Source organism: Xylaria bambusicola (assembly GCF_022495145.1).
Source record: "Xylaria bambusicola strain CBS 139988 unplaced genomic scaffold F5B22scaffold_75, whole genome shotgun sequence".
Taxonomy (NCBI): domain Eukaryota; kingdom Fungi; phylum Ascomycota; class Sordariomycetes; order Xylariales; family Xylariaceae; genus Xylaria; species Xylaria bambusicola.
Window position 1 is genome coordinate 142535 of NW_025953628.1, and position 16515 is coordinate 159049.

At 47.7% G+C, this 16515-nt stretch overlaps 7 protein-coding genes across 7 annotated transcripts; 3 read left to right on the top strand and 4 right to left on the bottom strand.

Moving 5' to 3' along the window:
* Positions 1 to 41: 41 nt before the first annotated feature.
* F5B22DRAFT_528869 (mediator complex, subunit Med18) lies at positions 42 to 1543 on the top strand. Its single transcript, XM_047972715.1, has 2 exons — positions 42 to 893; positions 958 to 1543. The coding sequence occupies exons 1-2, from the start codon at positions 457 to 459 to the stop codon at positions 1301 to 1303; spliced, it is 783 nt and encodes a 260-aa protein (XP_047825576.1). The 5' UTR covers positions 42 to 456; the 3' UTR covers positions 1304 to 1543.
* Positions 1544 to 1612: 69 nt separating this feature from the next.
* F5B22DRAFT_528753 (uncharacterized protein) lies at positions 1613 to 2787 on the bottom strand. The gene is made up of 3 exons (XM_047972714.1): positions 2223 to 2787; positions 1850 to 2161; positions 1613 to 1743 (listed from the first exon to the last, which is right to left on the bottom strand). Exons 1-2 carry the CDS (start codon positions 2364 to 2366, stop codon positions 1886 to 1888), a joined length of 420 nt encoding a protein of 139 aa, XP_047825577.1. The 5' UTR covers positions 2367 to 2787; the 3' UTR covers positions 1613 to 1743; positions 1850 to 1885.
* A 2882-nt stretch (positions 2788 to 5669) lies between these two features.
* Positions 5670 to 6099, top strand: F5B22DRAFT_528907 (uncharacterized protein). The gene has a single exon (XM_047972716.1). It carries the CDS (start codon positions 5768 to 5770, stop codon positions 5996 to 5998), a length of 231 nt encoding a protein of 76 aa, XP_047825578.1. The 5' UTR covers positions 5670 to 5767; the 3' UTR covers positions 5999 to 6099.
* Positions 6100 to 6596: 497 nt separating this feature from the next.
* F5B22DRAFT_628247 (uncharacterized protein) lies at positions 6597 to 8547 on the bottom strand. Its single transcript, XM_047976402.1, has one exon. It carries the CDS (start codon positions 8280 to 8282, stop codon positions 7269 to 7271), a length of 1014 nt encoding a protein of 337 aa, XP_047825579.1. The 5' UTR covers positions 8283 to 8547; the 3' UTR covers positions 6597 to 7268.
* A 971-nt stretch (positions 8548 to 9518) lies between these two features.
* F5B22DRAFT_628251 (uncharacterized protein) lies at positions 9519 to 11876 on the bottom strand. Its single transcript, XM_047976403.1, has 7 exons — positions 11541 to 11876; positions 11107 to 11309; positions 10670 to 11048; positions 10497 to 10614; positions 10374 to 10441; positions 10282 to 10312; positions 9519 to 10199 (listed from the first exon to the last, which is right to left on the bottom strand). The coding sequence occupies exons 2-7, from the start codon at positions 11260 to 11262 to the stop codon at positions 9821 to 9823; spliced, it is 1131 nt and encodes a 376-aa protein (XP_047825580.1). The 5' UTR covers positions 11263 to 11309; positions 11541 to 11876; the 3' UTR covers positions 9519 to 9820.
* Positions 11877 to 12073: 197 nt separating this feature from the next.
* Positions 12074 to 13940, bottom strand: F5B22DRAFT_661645 (sterigmatocystin 8-O-methyltransferase; the record flags this gene model as incomplete). The annotated part of the gene is made up of 6 exons (XM_047980374.1): positions 12074 to 12780; positions 12835 to 12898; positions 12967 to 13345; positions 13413 to 13536; positions 13598 to 13724; positions 13779 to 13940. The coding sequence occupies 6 exons, from the start codon at positions 13938 to 13940 to the stop codon at positions 12461 to 12463; spliced, it is 1176 nt and encodes a 391-aa protein (XP_047825581.1). The 3' UTR covers positions 12074 to 12460.
* A 235-nt stretch (positions 13941 to 14175) lies between these two features.
* Positions 14176 to 16316, top strand: F5B22DRAFT_628258 (major facilitator superfamily domain-containing protein). The gene is made up of 3 exons (XM_047976404.1): positions 14176 to 14525; positions 14595 to 14968; positions 15039 to 16316. The coding sequence occupies exons 1-3, from the start codon at positions 14368 to 14370 to the stop codon at positions 15788 to 15790; spliced, it is 1284 nt and encodes a 427-aa protein (XP_047825582.1). The 5' UTR covers positions 14176 to 14367; the 3' UTR covers positions 15791 to 16316.
* The last annotated feature ends 199 nt before the right edge of the window (positions 16317 to 16515 follow it).

Below are 16515 nucleotides of genomic sequence, written 5' to 3' on the forward strand. Positions count from 1 at the left end.
GTAATAGTGATAACTCTTAACGTTCATCAAGAGTCATTCAAAGCTATTCAAAGCCATTCAAAGCCCCCCAAGCACTTCCAGATACAATCTATTAGGGAAAAATCGCGGCAGATTCGAAAATTCTTTACCGATTATGTGTACAGATGCATGTACCTGAGCAGGTACCAAGGCACTCAATTAGCAACCGCTTCCGACTGGCGACAAGTGCCAACGCTGCGTGGCATCTCAACATCATCAGTATCCTTCACTTACCGTAACGCCATTACAGTGGTACCGTCTCATCTCTTCCTGTCGCAGTGAATTCTCTAAAGACAGTATCCCTCTTGACTTTATCGATACTCTGAGCTTAGCAGAAGTACACTCTCCGCGTCGTGACGGACCGCAGCTTATCACTCAGTTACGGGACCACATGGTCACCAACCGTATCCAAGACAGAGTCACGAAGCACTATTCGATATGCATGAATTATTTCTCACTGCATCCGTTAAGCCAGGAGAGTTCGACACAGCCTGCGCCATACTCCAGGGCTTATCATGGATGACGGCGCGTCGGACGATTCACCGGATTCTCTTCTTTGCAGGTCAGCCACAGCCGAAGGGGCTGCCTAAGGCCGTACACCCAAGCGTCCTACCACGCCAGCAAGAGAAGCAGTTATGGGGGGAATTGAACAAGCAGCTTCTGCGCTCATCATACATATTGCAGGCCACGTATGAGGTAGCGCCAGAGGTAGACTTCGGCAAGGAATCTACTGTAGACCTCAACCGCCTTCCCGCCACCCTTAGATGGACTGACTTACCGGACCCTCTACGAGATTCTCCCATCACATCTAGAAAGAAGATCGAAATACCGTTTCCACACAACTTACCAGGATCGCTATTTGCGAATGGACACACGTACTTACATCAACCTACCTTCATCTGTTCACTTACTACTTAGATCGCTAATCTATCACTATAGGTACACAAATGAGCTCATCCAAGAGAGCTATTCATTCAATAGAGGGGACCTAGAGATTGTGTTGAGCAGGTACTATCACCTACCTGAATCACCGGGTCGTCCTATCGCACACCTGCCGCCATGGGCTGATCTACGGCCCGTCGACTCAGCGCAGAAATGGGTGCTCAACGTCAAGTTGAATGTCGCTGAAGACGGTCAGCCCGAGAAGCTCACGAAGGCCAACGAGGAGCTCATGCGCAATAAGGCAGAGTTTGACAAGCTCTTCGATTTCAAGGTCGTCGATCGACGTATCTTCGATACGAGAATCGCCCCGCCTCCTATTGTTCCTGGTCGCGGACCGGTCTGAATGCAGGCAAGGTTTTGTTTTACTGTACTTACACTTACCTGATATACACAACTGCTTCCACCATGGATGTTGAGGTACTGAAGTATAGGCGCTTGGCTTATAGAGACCTGCAGACCTAGTAAGAATTGTCCGCACGGGAACATCACGTTACTCCATGCTAGCGCTGCATAGATTATTGTTTCGAGCTATATCAGGATGAGCCACTGCCCATATCTGCGTGTGACACTCGCGGTCCTGAAGCCTTATGGGAAATGGGAAAGCCACAAGAGCCACCTGGAAGACTTGCGGCTCAATCTATAGAATGGCTTTTCACTAGACTCTAATGTCTACTGCTATAGACCAGATCATTTATCATCATTAATGAGATGCCAATGCTGGGATCACCGGGGCGGACATGGACTATTACCGGCTGTCTTAAATGAGAAGTGGGCATCTGTCCTCTGTCTCTAGTTATAGTGATCAGCTTTGTGCTATTTTAAACTATCCTACATATACTCCGTCGTAGCTACCTCGGACATCTGACAGAGAGAATACCACTTTACATACACAGCAAGGAGATCTCGCAGCTCAGGGCCCAGAACATCACTTCAACTTTGGAACATTTACAACGTCGCCATTCTCCATCAGATAGGGTGTGATGTAGCCAATGGACATCAAAGCCTTGCTTGTGTCTACCCAATCGGGCTCGTGCTCAACGGACTTGGCCCAATCGGGATCTGCGAGCATGCCCTCAATGTTCTTGACATCCGTGAACACGTACTCAATGAAGCAGTCGAAATCAGCATACTGCCACTTCTCTCTGTGACCGCCCGCCATGCTGGCTTTGAGTTGCTCGTTCATCGAAGCAGGTGTATCGAACTACTTTGGGGTCAATGGGCCATCACTAACCAATGCCAGCGGCGGGCGAGATGGAACATACGAGCGAGTAGCTCACAAAGCCATTTCTCTTCAAGATGGGCATGAGTAGCGGCAAGTGGTCATCGATGATCCATCTCATGAAGTCCTCATGTGTGTGCTGGGGCAGGCGATAATGGGTGACAGTCAGCTTGACATGAGTCGCCATGATGGTCTGTTGGTTATTGTTGTGCACTATGACCTATTGGTATCCCCGAGTACTAAGATTGAACCGAAGTGAAAGAGTAATGCTCTTGTGCTGATCCACGTTTGAGAATGAGGAGCGTCGGTCCGTTTTCTACTGAATGCTCAACCCGTGGTCTTCCTCCCCTACGACGTTACCCCTCCTTGAGGCGACATTGTGCGAGGCGGTGAGGGGTTGTACCTGCACGGAGAAATCCTTTGCTATTCCCGGAGCCCGTCTGTACTGCGTGACGAGGCCTTGGGATTTTGGTGCGCAATAAGACCGCTAGTTTTGGCGCAACATAACGCAGGGGACAGCCTGAACAAGCGGGAATTAGGTAGTACTGGATCAGCTTAGCCCAGCTCTGATATCGATCTTGCAAGGGTGACCGACTATTCAGCCACACTCAGCTCGCAAGGCTGGACTGTTATAACTTTTCATTCATCTTGCGAGACTCGATGTGCTAGGATACCTAGTAAGTAAGGGATGGAATCTCTCACATGATAGGTGGAAAACTGTGCATAAACACAGTTGAGGTATGGTAGTGGTCAGAATTGTGCCATTTCACTAATATCGATTAGGAGTCTGGCTGATCATACATACGAAGTACTGTGTCTCAATGCGGGCGCTGCAGGTGGTGGTCAACGCCCCGCATGAGTGTCTACCCGCATACCCTAGGATTAAAGAAGGTAATCGAAAAACATGATCTTCTTTTCTCTTTTCTACCTCGACTATATCGCACACTTTCAAGTGATGGCCATCCCATCATATACACCGGTGACCGAAGAACGTGCTTGGGTATAGGACTACGATTGATTGATTGATTAATTAGTTCAACGTCGTGAGGGGCGTTATCGCCGCATCTCTGATATCCCTTGGATAGCGGATGAGCTCATCTACTAGAACCCGATATTCAAAGAACTCGATAACGAAGATAGCAAAAGAATTATCTAGCGGCAGATCCTCTTTGATCAGGCTCTTGTACTCCTCGAGACGTTCTCGATGCTCGCCATTCCGAGATCCCTCCCTCGCTGTCTCCAGTAATAAGCACATTATCTGACCACAGCGAGGCGCTAGGTTAGCTTCCTGTTCTGGTAAGTCTATACCTTCATTTCTCCATGCTAATAGGTCCTTAATAGCTGTGTTATGATGGTACTGTAATCAGACAGCAGAGTCTTGCTACTAGAGTCGACAACCACTAAAGATATCTATTTCTCTATAACGGAAAACAAATGATGAAGACATTTGGTGGACGAGAAAGCCGGAGTTAACACATGTGGCAGTATTTCCTAATTGACAGACTTCTTAAATTCAAGAATTTGCTAGCCTTGACAGATCATGGATATGAAGATAATATCATAAGGTGGATTAGAACATAACAAACTTCCTGTAAGACACTGTAGATAATACGCGAGTATTAACTCCTGCCGCACCTTACCGCCCAGCGATTTAGAGTGGCAGGAAAAAACAAGAGACATCAAGACAAAAAAATGGCGTCCCACGCGCTGCCAACCCAATGCCCAGTACAAATATGTCTGGAGTTGGGTATACGACAGGTCATCTTAAGATTTTTCGCTCCTATACCTAAAGCGGAGGGTACATATGAACAGAGTGCAATCTAAGAAGGATAGAGCAAGACATACAGATGCAGATTTGTAGCCGACTGATTATTAGTATTATACGGACGATATCAGTGGCTAACTGCCATGAAATCAGGTACTACTAGTAACTAGAGAACGTTTGGAATAGAGTCGTAGTTGGTTCACATAGGTTTTTCTTCAGACTTTTAGTTCTACAAAGGCTGTTAATGATCTAATATATAAAATTTTATATTAAAGATTTATCTAGATAAGAAAATGAGAAAACAGAGGTCTAGATGAAATTCTTATGCCCATTGCGGTTTAGAACACGCTGTCTTAATAGCAAGATCTTTTTGCATTTTTTGGCCACGTCAAAGAAGAATATGCGCAGCCATGGTGCCCCTTTATCCATCCATGACTGTAGGTGATTCGGGAGAAGACTATTAGTAAGTCGTACGTGACCGTCCGTATCGTATTTTATATCGTCTTCGCTTGAAGATGCCAATTGGAATCCACACTGTCCCGGAAAAGGACGGTGGATAGCAATCGGTCGGGTCATGGCAAGAGCAACGTAACGATGCTCCGAACTAGTGTGCGCATCAGCGGGAGATAGTCCTGCCTGTAGCCAACAGAAGCCGATGTCATTTGTTTCAGCCACCAGCCACTGTATACGTATAACAAGGGCAGATTGAACTGGGCTTGGAACTGAGGATTCTGATTACAATGATCAACTAGGGCTGCATTAGTCCTTGACCAACCAACTCCTTCTCGGCTGTTGGTGGCTTGAGGTGACTCTATATACAAATGATCTGCCAGCCCAGACCGCCTGGGTCTCTAGGGTCTGTTTCAAGAAGCGAAGTCTGTATAACCTCACTTTCCAATATTGCCTGCATGTCTTGGAAGGTCATGAACAGCCTGCAATGGTCCTTCGTACGGCCGAAGTGCAAGGCGAACTGCATTCTTCAACCGGTACAGAGGTTACACGTGTAACAATACGACATTTTATGAATGTCCCAATGCACAGGAACAGGCTGACGAATGGATCGGCATGTAATTGCCTCTTGGGCGCAGGCGTATCCTCTTCTATCTAGAAACGTAAGAGGATAGGATTAGGCCCTTGTCTCTCCAATGGTTCGGTCTGGAGCAGACAGCGGCACGCTTCAAGTTCGCTGATACTGATGGCACTTGTCATGACTAGTGCGCTCCGATACGTAGGTTCGTGGACTGTTCTCCGCAATGGGCCAATACATATGATTGCATCAGGATTGCACAATCCCTGAGATACATGGGTGATACCCATGGTAACCCAAAGAATCCTGGGCTTCTGCGTCGCTCTGCTAAAAACCCTTCGTTGCTCGAGCGAGGTGAGGTCGTCCATCTCGTACCCAATGAAAACCTCTCGTGGGAAGCTTCCAGTAGCAAATACTTCGTTTTCTCCTCACACACAATCAATATAAGGGGAACTTTGGCTGTAATGAGCGTTATCTGTGACATGATTTGGTTCGCAATCTCTAGATTCGGACCCTCCTCATCGAACTCGCAGCCTATCGTGATCATTTTCTCACGCATCCCACGGGTCAAGTTCGGCGGGGACTCGAAACTAGGAATCATTGAGTAGGCCTTTCACACGCCAGGCCAAAACGCGATTGGACGGGCGCAGAGTGAGCATACCCGGGACCATTGGTCACCGGAAGCACGGAATCTATTCCAGGTGGAAACACCAAAGTAGACTGCATGATCCCAAGCAGATAGATCAGGGATCAGAGTATCGACAACAAGCGCGAAACGCGCCCCGGGTATGAACCCATGTGCTCGGAAGAAAATGGCAGCCACTTCAACGCTGATTTCGCCTTCAATTCTACTGTTGTCCAGTTGCTTTTTCAAGGCTTTTTGCATAAGCTACTTGTTGGGTTCGGTTGCTGTCAAGACAACAAATGTGGTCTGTTGTTGTTCTTTCTGCTTATCTTGTTCGTGCTGTCGCCACTCCGTCCACAGCGACACGATGAGCGGATACTTGAAGGACATGTAACCACTTAAGAATGCCGAGGAACACGCTTCCTAGGTGCTCATGGTCTCGCCCAATACAGGGCGAAATTTGGGTTGCGAGAACTCCATTAGGCTTTGAGCGTGGGGTATCTCAATGAGTTGACGCGTGTTTGTGCTGTGTGTGTTGATGTTGTAAGATGACCGCATGGATAATTGTCGAGTGGCGAGTTGGATAATGGCAGCAGGCCAGTCAATCACATACGAGGTGCCTTCCAGCTCAGTAGAAGGTCAATAAGAGCAGCAGTGATTAATTGATGGAGCGGGGGGCAAAGTTCCCGTGTGATGTTTTGCTGTTTTAGAAATGTAAACCGCGAGAGGTTGAAAATCTTTTCTCCGCATGACATATGTGCAGTCACCTGACCTTGGAATCCGCATACTCGTTGCTGTTTATACAATGGGCGGTTACACGGATTCCATGGTTATTCGGGTGTGGCTACCTTGGTACCTCCGAGTTTCTTCGATTGTTGTCAACTTGTGGCTGCCAGCTCCAATCATTCAATATAAGTCATCTTCAAAGTCCTGAATACTAGCTTATGCTGCTAGCTATGAAAATAGGAAATTAAAAAGATCACACAGCTGTCACGAGCTGGTTACTGAAGGGAGCTATGTTGAGAAATCAAAATGAAGAAGACTAGTTCACAAGATCACAGCAGACATTCGTCAAGTATTATTTCGGTTACCTGAAATAAGAAGATCCTCTATGCTCCGGGCCGGCCCCCGACCTCGAGAGGCTTGCCTTCGGCCTCGACTTCCATAGCCCTTGCCGGCGTTGTAGTTCTGGACTGTATAACTTCCGCTGTGACGGTAGTCTTGTCCTCCTGCGTGGCCTCTACGGTTGGAGTAGTTCCTCCACGCCCTGGGCGGCCCTGGAGGTCGTCATCGCCTCTTCGGTCTAGATTTGTGATTATTACCACCTATTTACCTATACCGGTAGTGTGTGACTTGGCTCTGATTGTACAGGCGCCTCCTAGGACTCTAGAGGCCGGTGTGGATTCCCCTTAGACCCAGAGCCGGACTTTAGTCCCTGGAGTCCATATGAATTGCCTCACGGTGCTCTCTCACGGCCAGAATGATGATCCGTGCCGTTTTGAGGTTAAGAGTTCTGTGTAGGCTTCTTCTACCTGTTCGTCTCGCTCTGGTTAGAGCCTTGGTATATCGCCTCTTCCCTATCGCCATCTACATCACGGTGCTATCTCTTCAAGCCGTGACGACCAGTTTTTCCATCAGTCATTGTAGTATCTCCTTTCGTGGAGTCTATTGGCTACAGTGTCGGTCTGTCCAGGGTAGGACCTCTGATGCCATCGCGGAACAGAGTAGACAAATCGTGAGAAGCAGTCTTCGGTGTCTGTTTCTGCTTTTGGTTATATTTAACCCATTGATATTGAGAAGGCCAAAATGTGTTCTTGACGACTTCTGCAGCTCTGTGGTCTTCCTTATAGTTCGTCAAGTCTACTCTACCGTAGAGAAGAACCGACTCAACTTTATCCGATAAACCGATACAAAAACCGGGGTCATGGATGAACAAAGTGTCTCTCCGATCTAGCGGTTCATTTATCGGCCCAATGGGTACCCCGCCCTTTGTCCACAATTGAAGTTCCCCATGTGTGTCGGTCTTCTGTCCAGTAGAGGGACATTTGTAACAGGCGATGAGAGTATAAATGTGTTCTCTCTCCTCTAAGCCTGCCTCATCTATGGCTTCTTGTCGAACAGTGAATGAACGAAAATCAGAAAAGCTTGTGAGGGCGGGTTGCGAGTCCTCGCGCTCATAGGGCCGGCAATGAAGTCGGATAATTAGAGGGAAATTACAATTCCGCTTCGCAACTCCTTTGGAACGGCCTCGAAGAGGTAAAGTATCTTGGTAGCGTATACGAAGCTTTTCTTCGATGCTATCGCCCATCTGGAGCGTTACTACTTCTCTCTTGTAAATATCCTTGATATCACTCTTGTCTAGTACGAGTTTTTGACGTCTGCCTTCCTTGCGGACCAGTATATTGGGACTGTCGAGGCGCAGAGATGCTGATCCCCAAAAGTCTGCCATTGTGATGTGATCCAGGACCTGTAAGAGTGTAAGACTTTCTCCCCTTTGGATGGGGACCTCAAGTTCTTGAAGTAGTGCCTGAACTTCTTCAGGTTTGGTCTGGTCAGAGAGCGGTTCGGCTTTCCATGCAAATTGCATCAGCCGAGATTCATTCGCCCCAAATAGGGTATGGACCCCAGAGAATGCAAATATGCGACGTAGGAACATGATGGCGGCTGCAATACCATGCAAGTTCATTCGAATCTTTTTGCCATCTTGGACTAGATCCCATTCCAGCTTTGTTGGCTAAAACGCGACCAAAGCCCGGCAGAGTGAAGTCGGATCGTCTTTATAAACTATTCGGAGATCATCCGACTGACCAATCTCGCTTTGCATGTTCTTAAGTTCTGTCATATTGCCGGTTGAATCTAGCTCAAGGTAATTCATGAGAACTCCGCAAAGCTGCATTCTAGATATTGGAGAAGAAAAAAGAGGCATGTTTATGATCAAACACCTACGTAGTGCTACCTTGGTACCTCAGGTACGTATGGAGTTGCTACTGAGAGTGCCGGCGATTCCACATAGGTATCTCAGTAGGCAACAGCCCACCTGACAACAGAACCCGTATAACCGCCAGTGGTATAAACACAGATAACGAGTAATTATACGGATTTCGTTGCTACGTGACTAAAATTACCCTTTGCCTACTATTCATCTACATTTATCAATGAAATAGCCCTTCAAGGCATACCAGTGCACAGCAAAATTTACAGTGCGGTCGTTGTCTATTTACTTCCAACACATCATCCAGGGGCGAATAGGGCTAAGAGATCTTACAGAGCTTTGGAATATTTAGTAGTAATTATACGATGGTCAAGTTCAAACATACCTAGGTTGCTGCAAAGACATGGATCGAAGCGAAATCCCACAGCAGGTAATGATCTGAGCTAGTACTGCCATGATTGCGACCATATGTGAACCTCTTTTCAGCGGGAACAGATATAATACCGACTCTAGAGATGAATCTTGGCCCACACCGACATAGACATAATAGGAGGGGTAGGAGGACGAGACGTGACTGCACGCGTATACGTGTCTGCCGCGACGAGCGTAACGATCACCTATCGACCATCGCAGGAAAAGGCTATAATAAAGATAACCTGAAGACCCCTTACTCAAATACTCTCGTGGAAGCTGTACGTAGTTTCCCCCTTTCCTGCCCCTGTCCTCGTCTTTTCCTCTTTCGGGTAGATCACCGTTCCCTATACACAGGGTAAAACGTACCGTTGTCCTTATTGCCGTCGACTAGAGGAATCTCAATGTTCACGGGGTCGTCTTGGAGACGGTGTATTATGAAGAAGCGGGCCGTCTCCGAGGCGTGAGAGTAGTAGGGTTTAGTCGCTAGCGCTGAATGCCTTATCCCAGAGTCAATGCTACCAGGCATTCCATAATCTTCGGCGAACAGTGAGAGTAGCAGTGGTCAGGGTGCAGTAGAGGGTACTGAATGTTTGGAATACAGGTTCTAATTTTTTCCTTTTTGTAGTCCTACATAGACATTAACAGGCATTGCGCCTGAATCATAATACAGTAAAGAAGCAAAACATTCATCTTCATCAATCCCCCAAAGTTCATACAGGCGGATCGCAAGACCACAACCAGTGGTATTCGTCAAATATAACGATAAAGGTACACGCCAACGCTAGCCAAACCCGTAACGTCGAGTTAGGGTTGGCAAATGTACAATTTAAATCAAGCAACGTAACTCAAACGTCAAAAGGTATCGATGCTCCCAGTCATTAGAATTCCCTATCGCCATATCCCGTGTTCCGAGTCACAGAAACCGTCAGTTCCCGCTTTATTCCGGGCGTACTAAAGTTCTGCTGAGCTTGGTTCTGTCGGGAAATCGAATAATCGTAAGTCTTCGCAGGCTGTGGGCCGCCGTCCGAGGAATTATTGTTGTGCATGTAACCATGCGATTCTTCGAGGAGCTCAAAATCGCCTTCGTCCGCGTTCGACGATCCGTTGCTCTTCTTGAGCTTTCGGGAGTTGAAGGTGTTCATGATTACACCGCCACCGGATGGGCCAGAACGGCCGCTCGACATGGTCTTTGTTGGCCGAATGATAGGCGACAGGATCGGTATCGACACCGCGAATAGGACCACGCTTATCTCGGTTCTATCAAGGGTGTTAGTATTTTGGGGTATCCGAGTGGCCACTCCCCAGAGCGGCATTCCTCGGGCTTTGCGATGATACTTACGTCCACCAATATGCAGTCTCTGATAAAGCATCTGTTTCATCCTCCACGTCAGTACTGATTAGTTTGTGGGATATGCCTGAGGTGTTACTGACAAGTAAAGTCTTGAGTTTCTGTGAAGCTTTTGAGAGCGACGGTTTTCGCGATGGATGCTGCGCTAGCGCTGTTTCTACTAGTTAAAAAATGAATATGTCGATAGCTTTGAAGTAATGACTTACATTACGCCTAATCCCATGACACAACTGAGATATATCTTCTGTTTCCTTTCCATCTTCAAGTTCCAGAATAAAGAGGTTGGGTACAAAGCCAGGACGACATCAACTGCAGAGACAATTGCTTTGAAAGAGTTAGCCAAAACGAACCTAAAGAATGGTTATCTGGTCTGTCTCACAGCCTTGGGTAAAGCCGATATACTGTTGATAAGTTGGAGGCCAACAGTCCCCTTTGACTCTGGGATCCCAATAGGCCACGAGTGGTCGGCATTGGGAATATGTGACGATTACAGCGGCGAGATCGGCAGCGAACTGCAGGCCCATGATGGACCAGAGAAAGATACGTCTCGTTTTTGTAGGAGGTGTGATGCCCAGCAAGAGAATAGCGTAGGATATGCGAGCAAAACCACCAGCGAAAATGGCTGGCCCCTCTGCGAGGAACGCCCATTTAATGGAATAGATGATGCGGAGCGGCTCATCTTCTAGTGTCGCCATGTGTTCCCCAAGCCCCCAGTCTGCTGAAATGGTAACGAAGATGGAGTTGACAATCACCAAACCCTATAGAGGTCGCCTCGTGAGCTTGGTGCGCGCGTGGTCACATAAGGGTCAAACTCACGTAGGTAGTCAGAACGAGGAGATCATCCACTGTTAGTATCATGTGCCGTCGCACTCGAAATCGTACCCATACTCTTAGACCGACGATGACGGTGGTTATTGCTGTTAGAATCCACGCAAGCGCGATGAGGCCCGCGCCCATAGGTCCCAACACCATGTTGGGCGAGTGTGTGTTGAGGAAGCAAGAAAAATTGGATGTCGAGACTTCAGAACCAACAGTCAAGAGTAAGCACACTTTGATTTCTCAAGGCGACGGATGGGATGGCGCAAGTTTTCTATGCAATGCCCCCGGACTTCAATACTTGTCGTATACCTAGGTTGATACGCTATCCCCCTGCATCTGCCCCCTTGTTGCGGCGCGGAAGAAAAAAAAAGATTTCAAGACGAGAGAAGGACGGGGGGGGGGGATGAAATGCTAAACTCAAAATCTCTCACAATTCTTTCACATCATAGTAGTTTTCTCGCTTGACCTCTCGTAGCCTAATCCCACGGGGTACTCCTCTGAGTACCGTAGCTGTTCACTTCGTCGTATTCACTTGTACCGATCTGACCCTGCACGAGCACCGCGCATGCAAAACATCACATACACTGTGTTTCTCAGGTTAGAGATGATCAGTTTGAGAGCTTTCGATCAGATCCTTGCAAATATAACATCACTGACGGTACCGAGGAAGTACTACTCAGCCAGTATGAGTTTGGATTCCTTCGATACTGAACCGGGGGTGGAAACCTAGTAACACGGTGTATGGTATAACGACATCCCATGCAGGGTTGGAATTAGGGTGGAGTGCGCACCTAGTGACGGATCCTTACCTTTTTGGTACTGTTATATGTAGGTAGTTGTAGGGGCATAGTCCGAGTCTGTCCGAAATAGTCCTGCCATCGCCTGTTCAAGGCCGCGCTGTTGATGTCTGTCAACACCATATCCCGTTTCTACAAATCCTTCAGTACCTCAGTTCAGACTCAGTTCGTATGATACGATGTCCAGAAGAGGAAGCTTCTATCCATATCACGGAGGGCACGGTGAAGACTGCTATAAATCTCAGGAATGGTAAGGCTCGGACATATTCAGCATGATTTTCTGTGCGTGCTGCACGTGGCGAAGGATTTTCTAGTACCCAACTTATGGGTTACATCAAGGGACTCGTTTTGAGCATTGGTCCTATCATGAGCTGGTAGGCTGATGCTGATTCTAGCATGTCCGAAGTATTAGACAGTCAATTGGAACCAGCTCGCCGGTATCTACTAATATCATGATGTGATACTTATTTTACAGCGAGTATTATGTAGTTGCGTTAGGAAATGGTTGCGATGGGAATAAAGCGACTCGGCGCACTCCCATGCCTTCTAGGGTCTCATTCCTTGACCATCGCCTCTACAATGCCGCCAGCACCATCCTCTGGTGCTGTCCACACCTTGACAACTTCGAGACCGACCCTTGCCAGAAGCTCTTCCCACTGCCGCGTAGTCCTTTCCATCCCAGCGTTGAAACACATCATTGTCATGTCAAGCATAGCTACATAGGCAGACGCTTGCGCATCTGGGACTATCATTTCATGGATGTAGAGCTTGGAGTAGCCGGGCTTCATTGCATTCTTCACTTGCTGTAAGATCTCCTCGCATTTGTAGTCCGACCAATCATGTAAAATATGATGGTAGAAATACGCTCGGGCGCCTTTAGGAGTAATTAGGTTTACGAACGTATTTGATAGCATAGGATCTCACCTACCTTTAACTGGCTGCTCGGTGAAGAAATCATAGCCCATCGCTTCGACTCCATCAGGGAATTCTTGCTTCATAGAGAGATTTGGAGTTAGTGGTCATGGTCGAAAGGGGATGCAAGGAAGTCCATTATACTAACCTTGTCCTTAACAACATCCGGTAGGTCTTGTAAAATCAATTTACCTTTGTTGGGATACTTCGTATGAAAGGCAAGTATATCGTGACCCCAACCGCCTCCAATGTCAACAAGAAGAGGCGTTTCGGGATCGAAACCATCTATTAGCTGCTCTTGCATGGGATACCAGTCTGTCCAAATCTGCCTGGCACCCATAGAGCTTCCCATGAACTTGTTGAAGTTTTCCATAACCCATGGGATTGAATGGAAGAGTTCGAATGAAGAGAGCTTCGTCTGGAACGCGTATTGCATGAACCCGTCACTTGGATTGGTCGGGCAGCGGTATCCAGTTTCTCTCAGATATTTGGGAGCCTTAACTGCGGCGCCCATGACCATTTCCTCACTAGAATATTCAGAGTCAGCTGGCCAAATGATAGAGCAGTCTTAGTTGTATAAGCCTGACTACTGACATCATTCTGTACCCTGCAGATACACCTTCAAAAGCCATTGCCTTCGTTACTGGCGTTGCTTGCCAGGTCCTATCACCCACATTCGCCACAAGGCCAACCGACGCGATGACACGAAGTACGCGGCCTAAGCGATTGTCAGTCATAGAAGGTTGGAAAACATCAAGATACTGAGAGATTCAGCTTACTGATGAGAAGTTCTTCGGCGTTGGTTAGCTTGGCCAACTCGTCCGAAGTAATAGGACCGGTAGCTTTGACGATGTGTTCAATGACATTCATCTCAATCGCGATTTTGACAGCGATCGGTATAAATGGCTAGCAACTCTAATCAGTTTCTTATAGCGATAGCGAATAATAAGGTATACGAACTGTGAATATCATCTCCGCGGCCACGTCTTCGGGCCGCGATAGCATGGCAGTAAGTTGCCTCGATAGCTGAACCGCTTCATTGCGAACTTTTACATCATCCTCTTGTTCAAGCTTGAGGCTTAGAGACTGGATAGTGTCGAGTAGAGAAGTAACCGAAGTCATATCGATCGTAAGCAAACTTTCACAGTTGCACTCAACAGTCCCTTCAAGAAAAGAAAAACAAAATCCAGAATTGACTATACGGCAAAGAAATTCAACGGAACGACATGACCATCTCTTATCGTACAAAAGACCTCAAGGTATTGACAGGCATGTAAAGTGAGCATTGAAATCCCTCCGGAGCCTTGTTCTTACCGAAGCCAGCTCCAAGGGCCAACATGCATGTGTCAAATGCAGTTTGTCGCCCCCGCACCATAACACCCCCTATTTCTCACATCAGTTCAGGTCCAGCCCCCCCACCCCAACGGCTCAACCGAATCTTTGGCCTTTTGCCTTTTGCCTTTTGATAAAGGGCTGCCTTCTACCTACTACGATAATTCACTTTCCCGCCAAACACTACAGCACCTTTTGCCCAACGTCAACCGCATCAATGGCTAGCGATGAAAAGAGTGACGCTCCTACATGGAACGTTGTCAGCATTCCTTCAGCCCATGATGACGTGCCGGACCCTGGCGCCGTGCCCCATGAAGGCGGCTGGTTTGCCTGGCTTCAAGTAGTTGGCGCATTCTGTGTCTACCTCAACACATGGTTAGTGCCGCTTTTAACCCCAGCCTAGGCGACCTCTCTTGGTGCCAGATGTTGATGTTTCTTGTGCAGGGGTATGTTGAACTCGTTTGGGGTGTTCCAAACCTACTACGAACTAGAGGGACTAAGGTCTCAATCTGCATTCACCATCAGCTGGATTGGGTCTACGCAGAGTGCCCTGTTCTTTGTCACGTCTCTCATCGTGGGGCCCCTGTTCGACCTTGGCTACTTTCGGTCCCTACTATGGGTGGGCACGGCCCTCCTAGTGGTCAGCATGTTTCTGCTGAGTGTTACAAGCCAGTTCTACCAGGTCTTGCTGACCCAAAGTGTCTTGTTCGGCTTGGGCGCCGGTTGTGTCTTCCTGCCGGCGCCCGCCGTCGTTGCCCAATACTTTGACGCGCGCCTGGGCCTTGCAATTAGTATTGCTTCAGTAGGAAGTGCTATCGGTAAGGGTAACTATCTCGTACTGTTTTTCCGTCGCCAAGGTGAACGAGTGACTCATGTGCATCATCACAGGCGGCATTATATACCCAGCAATATTCACCTACACTTTGGCCGGCATCGGCTTCGGGTGGGCGACTCGAGTGATCGCCTTTGTTGTCCTGGGCACGTCTCTCTTCATCATCCCTATGAAGTCCAAGACGAAGCCTACAGCATCACGGAGCGTAATCGATTGGACCGCATTCACTGATCTACCGTATATGCTGTTAAATCTCGGTCTTGTGTTTGGCTTCATGGGCCTCTACGTCGTTACGACATACTTCCAGCTGTATGCCCTTGCGCGCGCGAATGTCACAACCAACGTCTCGGACAACCTCTTGATCATCATCAACGCCGGGTCTCTGGCAGGCAGGGTGGTCCTCGGCTACTTTGCAGATATGACAGGGTCTATTAACATGCAAACCGCAATGGCCCTTGTAGCAACCATTCTCGCCTTTTCTCTTCTGGCGGTTCACACCTCTGCCGGCATCATAGTTGTAGCTGTGTTCTTCGGTATCTCATCGGGCACCTTTTTAGGACTTCCCGTGGCTAGTATCGTCAGGCTATCTGACGACCCAAGTAAGATCGGTACACGGATTGGGATGACATTGCTATTTGTCGGCATTGGCGCTCTTATCAGTTACCCTATTGCTGGCGCTATACTCGGCGATAGCGATAATTGGCTGGGGCTGATACTTTTCTCAGGCGTCCTTCTCGCTGCATCGACCATCATTTTAGCGATAAGTCGCATCGCAAAGATTGGTCGGCAGTGGACAAAACCGTTGTGAACTGTCAAGGGACCCTCCTACTCCAGCCTACTGTTGGTGTCTGGATGCCTTGCATTAGTAGTGCATTGGAGAAGACCCGCGGAAAGGGGCCGGCGCGGGGCTTTTTCTAAGTATCCTTGCAAAACTTCTGTCATTTCAACATATGTACATAATCAGTACCTAGCTCGCTTAATATCCAAGTCTTTCTCGTAGTAGTAGGTTACCTAAGCTCTTAGACCTTATTGAACATATAGTACCTACATACATAGGTACTCTTCTATCCCTTTAACTACCACGACTACTCCATGGGATTTGAAGTGCTAGCATAAAGCTAAAAACCAATCAGAGCCTCTAAAACTGCGGGCTCTTATATTTTGATTGGTCGCTAGTCTATGCTCGCACGTCTAAATCCTTTGGAGTATTCGTGGTAGTTAAACGGATACCCCTGTACTGGGGAGCCTGTCACGTATCTGCGCTGGAGATACAGGCCACCAAGATGATAATCATCAACAAGACACTAAGAGTTAATAGAAAGAGCACTGGCTGGTACAGGTACATATTATGTGAACAACCTAGCCGTTGATCTGTCTCAAAGTTGATTTGTCACTTGAAATCCCCTATCTAATCAGTAGATTCAGAAACATTGTCATATTACGTTGTAAGATATTGCATGTACTCCGTATAAGTCCTTTTGCACATCGCTGGCATTTAAATCCTTGCACTTCTAAGACTGCCTACGGAGTACC